The following is a 7,500-nucleotide window of genomic DNA, read 5'->3' on the forward strand; positions in this document are numbered from 1 at the left end:
CCGGCCACTCTGCTTCCAGGGATAAAAAGTCCCAAAGTTGTTCGTTTAGGGAAATTTTATATCCGAGTGGATCGCGGTCGTATGAGGTAACTGCCGATGCTTTTTTTGCGTACATTATGATAAAAACGGAAAAAAATTCTAAAATGTGCAAAAGTTGACCGGAGCGCTAGCGCCGGCGACCACAGGGGGCGGCGCCACTATCACCACACTATCGCCATATATATATATGAGTTGTTAAGTGAGGAGTACCTGTATATGATATCGCTCTTTCTCTCTCTCTTCCAGAAGTCCGATGGGCAGCCCCAAGACCGGCATGCATCAGCAGCATCAGCAGCATCAGCAGCATCATCAGCAGCAGCAGCATCAGCAGCAGCAGCAGCAGGGGGGCTACGGAGGAGGAGGGGTGGGGGGAATGGTTGGAGGAGGCATCGGTGCCGGAATGGGGACCGGAGGGGGCATGGGGTCCAGGGTGGGGGAGCCGTACCGCCTAGCCACCCATGAGAGCCCCGCCCCCGCCCGGCAGATGCACTCTGGTCCCAGCCACGGGATGGGGACCGGCACGGGGTGTCCTGGGTCCCACGGCGGGGTCCCCAGCGGCCAGGGCCCCGGACAGCACGCGTCCCGCCGGAACCTCCAGGTGGACTTTGGCGGCTCGGGGGCCGCCCGGACCGGGCGGTCCCCGTCGGGGTCCCCAGACCGCGGCGTGACTCCCACCTCGCCCTACTCGGTGCCGCAGATCGCCCCCATGCCGAGCAGCAAGCTGTGCCCCGTGTGCACCACCACCGAGCTGACCAATCCCCCCGCCATGCCCAACTACAACACCTGCACCCAGTGCAAGGCCACCGTCTGCAACCAGTGCGGCTTCAACCCCAACCCACACCTGACGGAGGTGAGTGGGTGGGTGTGTGCTAGGGCAATTTCCACTTGAGAGCTTTTGCAAACTCTAGGCTGACATCTTTCTTGTCTCAGTCAGAAATTCTTTCATCTATCTCTCTATCTATCTATCTGCCTGTCTGTCTGTCTGTCTGTCCGTCTGTCTGTCTATCTATCTGTCTGTCTGTCTGTCTGTCTATCTATCTATCTGCCTGTCGGTCTGTCTGTCTGTCTGTCTATCTATCTATCTATCTATCTATCTATCTATCTGCCTGTCTGTCTGTCTGTCTGTCTGTCTGTCTGTCTGTCTGTCTGTCTGTCTGTCTGTCTGTCTGTCTGTCTATCTATCTATCTATCTATCTATCTATCTATCTATCTATCTATCTATCTATCTATCTATCTATCTGTCTGTCTGTCTATCTATCTATCTATCTATCTATCTATCTATCTATCTATCTATCTATCTATCTATCTATCTATCTATCTATCTATCTATCTATCTATCTGTCTGTCTATCTATCTATCTATCTATCTATCTATCTATCTATCTATCTATCTGTCTGTCTATCTATCTATCTATCTATCTATCTATCTATCTATCTATCTATCTATCTATCTATCTATCTATCTATCTATCTGCCTGTCTGTCTGTCTGTCTGTCTGTCTGTCTGTCTGTCTGTCTGTCTGTCTGTCTGTCTGTCTGTCTGTCTGTCTGTCTGTCTATCTATCTGTCTGTCTGTCTGTCTGTCTGTCTGTCTATCTCTCTATCTATCTATCTATCTATCTATCTATCTATCTATCTATCTATCTATCTATCTATCTATCTATCTATCTATCTATCTATCTGTCTGTCTATCTATCTGTAGGTCTGTCTGTCTGTCTGTCTGGGGCAGTGGCTCAGGATGTAGAGCAGGTCGTCTAGCAATGGGGAGGTTGCTGCTTTGTTTCCTGCCGATGTGTGATGCATTTTGTTGCCTCAGAGCTTGTACCCTGTGCAATGACAATCAGTTGAATCTTATCTGTCTTTCCATTTATACATTGATAAACATTGCATATTGTCAAAGCAAATGGGAAAAGGGAAAATGAAAAATACAGAATAAGAAACAAAACAAAGGGTGTAATCAACTTAAATGTTGCAATGAAAACAATATATACAGTAAAATGTCAAATATACCTTTTTATGATGCTTGGATGTACTGACTGTATGTATGTACAGTATGTGTGTATGAACTACGTGCATCATATGGTGTGTGAACTCTGTGCAAATGTGTATATGTGCATTCTAAGAGGCTATCATAGAATATTACAGGGTACATAAAGGTACGGTATTCCACATTGGAAAAAGATGGAGAAAGAGGCGGAGGTCGTGTGACTGAATGTGGTCAAATGATGAACTCAGGAGTGAATCAGACGCTTTAAGGCAAAAGACAAATCAGGTCAGGGCAGCGAGAGAACGACAGAATGAGAGAAGGAGGGAGAGTAAATATAGCTCTGCTGTGTTGACATATTGTGTCCGATGTTCAGTCGTGTGTGTGGCGTACAGGCTTTACTGTAACTGTACTTTTCACCCTGTTAGGTCTGTACAATGTACAGTCCAGGCTGGATTTAGGTTGTGTGTGTGTGTGTTTTTCTGTGTGTGTGTGTGTGTGTGTGAGACATAAATTTGTGAATGTGTTTAGAAGTTGAAAGAGTACAAAAGTAAAGAAAAAGATAAAGGAGTTTGAACATTTTTTAAGGGACAGTAAAGAACGATTTCCTACAATGCATCTTGGAATAATAATAACAATAATAGTAATACTAATACTAATACTAATAATACTAATACTACTACTACTACTACTACTACTAATAATAATAATTGATAATAATAATAATAATAATAATAATAATAATAATAATAATAATAATAATAATAATAATTATTATTATTATTATTATTATTATTATTAATATTATTCTTATATCAATAATTATAATAATAATAATGATAATAATAATAATAATAATAACAACAATAATAGTAAACATAGCTGCGAGTAGCAATGAGCGGGTGTCAAGCCTGAGTGTGACCCGGTAGCCTGACCACTTGGCTGAAGAGGCTGAACCAAAGAGCAAAACGTTCTAAATGATGCTCCTGTTTGAGAACGTGACCATGAGTCTATGAGAAAGCTATCGAGGTGTCATCAGTTTTTGCGTGCTCTTTGACCTCTAGCCGCCCCATGGCTTGGCCCACGTCACCCAAACTAAATATATCTGGAAAAAGAAGAAAAACATTTTTGCTTCCTCTCTATGTGGCGTTTTTGCCAAAACGTTTATATCTGTCGGCCATATCGTTTGGAATTAGGGAACTATTTTGGTAGATTTGAATAATAAAGGTTCAAGAAACCAACGGAGAGTGTTTGATGAAAATTAGACCGACGGCTGAGGAGGAAATGGTAATATGATTTTCATGAAATTCTAAATATCAGAAAAACTACACCCGGTCATTTTTTTGTTTTGGCACAGCTGGATGGCGTGAGAAGCTGAATCATCTGACACTGCATTGATGATCGTAGGACAAACAGCATGTGAGATATGGCCATGTGAAAGGTGTGATTTTTTGGAACATTACATGCACCCTCTATGACCTCGGGCGGTCAACCGTCTTGACTGGCTTGAACCAAACTGCTTGTATCCCGTGTAAAGTAGCGCACCCGCTCTCAAAAGGCATATTTGGTTCACATCCGACTTAGCATTTACAAGCTACGCCCACTTCCTGACTACGCAGCCTTTTTGCCAAAAGGTTTCTGTCTGTGGCGGCCATTTTGTTTGGACTTCCGTAAGTCGTTTGGTGACTTTTGATTCTTTGGACATTTATTGGTTAAAGTTACCAAAACTTTAAACAATAAAGGGCCAAAGAATCCAATAAAGATGGTTTTGTTGAAATTGAACAAATGGCCTGGGAGAAAATGTCCAAAGTGGTTGTAAATTCAAAATGGTCAAAGCGTAAGTCAAACATTTCTCTGACAAATGTATTTGCCATGAGGAGCTGCATCATGTGGCATCACACACATGACTGTAGGTCACACCGCATGGGAGATAGATAAGACAGAGCTCCCCCTGTGGGTGAAAATGTACGATTTTTTTCTGGTACATTTTGACCCCTTGGGCTTCATCGACCAAATTCCATGAAGATTGTACAAATTGAACTCTGCCTTACGGCCCCTGAATGTTGATTGGCCTGTGGCGGCCATCTAGTTTTGAGTGGGCAGATGGCCTCGGAGGAGATTCAAAATAGCGGAAGTCAATGGTGTCAGTGTTGATCGTGAGGGGACGCATGCTATGACACCCTAATAATAAGCTTAATTCAGGTAGTAAAAATCAAGAAATTACATTTAAAAAACATAAGCAGGTGAGATGGCCAGAAAGAAATACATGGGAAACAAAAACAAAAATTAAGAAGAACAAAATAAAATGAACAAACAAATAATGAACAAAAGAATGAAAAAAAGAGGAGAAAACAGGAGAACTAAAAAGATAAAGAAATGACCAAACTGTCAGAGAACCAATCAGAGTGAAGGAACAGAAAGAATGAATGGAGAGAGGAAGGGGAGACAGAGCGATGAGGAGGATGAGAGCGGTCGCCACGGAGACGGAGAGGACAGCGACGGAGGGATGGTCAGGTCCTCGTCGGTCGTAGCAGCTCCTCTGTGTCAGTCAAGTACACTTACATCACTCTAGCGAAAGTACCACAATGACTTCTCACACTTTTTTGCAGATCCTGATTACAATACTACAGGTTATACTTTTGATATGTATAACTACAAATCAGGACCTTTGTGGCAGATCCACCTGCCACATGCCACACAGGTGGAGTAGAAACACACAAGTTTATTGTAGAGAGTGGGTTGGGCTGCTTGGAGGGGTGGCCTGGCTGCCAGGCTGCTGGGTGGTCCCGGCGGTGGCTGCTGGGCGGAACAGCAAGCTGTGGTGGTGGCTGCGGCTGCTTCTCCCCGGGCCCTCCGCTGGACCCACTGGGTGCTGCCGCTGCCAGTTGGGGGAGGGCTGGTGCGAGGACCGCCCGTTGACCCTCCAGGGTGTCCTCAGACATCCCTGTGCTGGAGAGTCCCTGTTCAGTTGCCACTGTGGTGGTTCCGCCTGCCGCACGGCGCCCAAGTGGCGTTTTCAGGGGCCTCCGGCACAGAGACACAGACCATGGAGTAGAAAAAAACAGTTTATTGCAGAGAGCGGGCGAGGTGGAACAAGCCCGCGAGCAGATAGACGTGTCGAGACAAGGGCTCCTCTCCTGAGTGGATGTGGTGATGGGGGTTTTAAGGTTGTGGTGTGGGGATGCGAAGAAATATATAGATATGTGCTTTGAAATGTGGTGCAAAGCCTCTGAAACCAAATATACTTAAGTAAGTACAGATACTTACAAAATGTACTTAAGTACACAAACAACGTTCTAGTCCCAGTGTCCTGGCATTTAAATATTAATAAGGAAATTACAAGGAAATGCAGCTGCGGCTCTTTTAAGACCAAGTCACTCTTGGAATTCAACGCCACAAAAATCTCTGTGTGTTTGTGTTTTGAATCATGAATCACAAATGTAGTCTTGAGGAAAATAGAGGATGTGGCTTTGTCTCTATTCAGCCTTCAATACAGCCGCTCTGCTGTATATAGAGCTTATGTAAGGAAAACAGGACCATCCTGTGAGTTTGTGTGTGTGTGTGTGTGTGTGTGTGTGTGTGTGTGTGTGTGTGTGTGTGTGTGTGTGTGTGTGTGTAGTTCAGGTTAATAGCGGTGGATGATGCTAATGAATTGGCAGCTGTGCACAGTTGATAAGGCCCTCACTAAGGGATTTGGACTGCTGTATCTGATCACTCACACACACACACACACACACACACACACACACACACACACACACACACACACACACACACACACACACACACACACACACACACTTGGAGTGTTAATTAACAGAAGTACCCAGTCAGGTTTTCTGACAGGACAAACTAGAAATCAAACTATTGATGCACATTCATCTTTGATATTGGTTGTTTTTTCGGTCTTTAGTAATGATTTCATTGTCTATTCTCACAATCTTAATCTGACTCCCTAATGAGTCTGTACTCAGAACTTTGACTTCAGCAAAAGTACAAATACCCTGTCACAAAATGACTATAGTTAAAGTGAAAGTACCACAGTAACATTTTTATTTCAGTAAAAATATATGTTTACTTGCTCTTGGATGCACTTAAAGTACAAGTAAAAGTACTTCAGCCAGGGAACTCCAAATAAGGTCATATACGTCACAGCCTGGGAAGGTGGAACTCCAAATAAGGGCATATACATAACAGCCCAGTTGGGGCTTCCCTCACCGTGCTATCATGTGATGAGGATGAGGAGTGATGTGAGGAGAAGGCATATGATTGATGATGCCATATGATTAAATTTACAAAATTTACCACTAGTGTCTGACACACCTCGTTTGCCTGGATAAGCTCAAAAAAGTGTGAATTTCATCTTTAAGTCGCACTGCTTCAAATGGGGATGTTGAGGATTGAGATTCAAATTGAGGTTGTGCATTGGTCTCTATGTGGCTCTCTAGAGGCACTACGTCAATGCTTCTCAAACAGCCTGATTGCCCAGTTCCCAGAAACGAAACAGTGGAGGAATTGTAGAAAAATTGTTTCGGCTATTTTAGTCCTGAAAATGGGTGGTATTCCCCTTTAACATCAGTTAAACTGACCAGGGCTGTATCCTACCATCCACTGGCCACGCCCACCCAGCAGAAACCGCCCACTTTCCGAGGAGACATATAAAAACAGAACCATCCGGGTTTTGAGGCCCTTTGAGAACAACTTCAAGTTCAGAATTTTTGGTGCTTAAATTACTTATTTTTAAAACATGGCTGGCTGTGTGGAATGAATGTATTGTGGCAGGGAGTTCCTTGGAAAATCATTTAAAGAGCTCAAATGCAAAATAAAAAAAAATACTTGAGGTGGCCTTCAGGGCCACTGAGGGCCACGAATAAGCAAATCTTTCATCCCAACAGATCACTCCACCAGCTGAACCGAATGATTTTAAAGTACTTGTCCGGGTCGTGTGCCAATCAGTGAGTTGAGCCGCTGAAGTGAGTGGTTGAGAAGCAAAATTAAAAGCATAATCAAGGTCATAGTGACTGATTCAATTCGCACTATTTCACTGTTGGTATTTGGGATTTGGCGCCCGACAGTTTCTGAGTGCAACTGCACTTTTACACCATTGTCGTGAAACTCGTTCCGGTGTCCGGAAATCATTTATTTTACCAGACAAATTTGAACCTAATCGGTCACATTTCGATGATAGTGACTCATATAACCCAGTCCAGGGCTCCCCCGGGGGCCGCGGGGATGGGCCCCCTGCTACCGGTGCAGGTACCAGACGTGCTCGGCCTGGCAGATGGGCTCTCCACATCAATCAGTGTGCCATCACGATGACCTTGAAGCTGTTATTTTAAGGTCAAAAAGTTACCTGCTGCCTCAAGATGACCCACTCTTACTGTAAATACTTCATTTCATTCTTTTCGTTCCAGTCCTAAAACATCATGTCCTGCCTCAAGAACTTCAGCTTCACTTCATAATTCCACTGCCACTAAAT

General features: G+C 44.0%; 1 protein-coding gene across 1 annotated transcript in view; it reads left to right on the plus strand.

The window, feature by feature from the left end:
* Positions 1–439: 439 nt before the first annotated feature.
* bsna (bassoon presynaptic cytomatrix protein a) overlaps positions 440–7,500 on the plus strand; it is a gene marked incomplete at both ends in the record, with an annotated part of 107,606 nt that continues 100,545 nt past the window's right edge. Inside the window, one exon of the mRNA XM_080015781.1 lies at positions 440–889. Coding sequence (XP_079871907.1) covers positions 440–889 — 450 coding nt within the window. The remainder of the gene's footprint in view (positions 890–7,500) is intronic.

Source organism: Zeus faber (genome assembly GCF_960531495.2).
Source record: "Zeus faber genome assembly, chromosome: 15".
Classification (NCBI taxonomy): domain Eukaryota; kingdom Metazoa; phylum Chordata; class Actinopteri; order Zeiformes; family Zeidae; genus Zeus; species Zeus faber.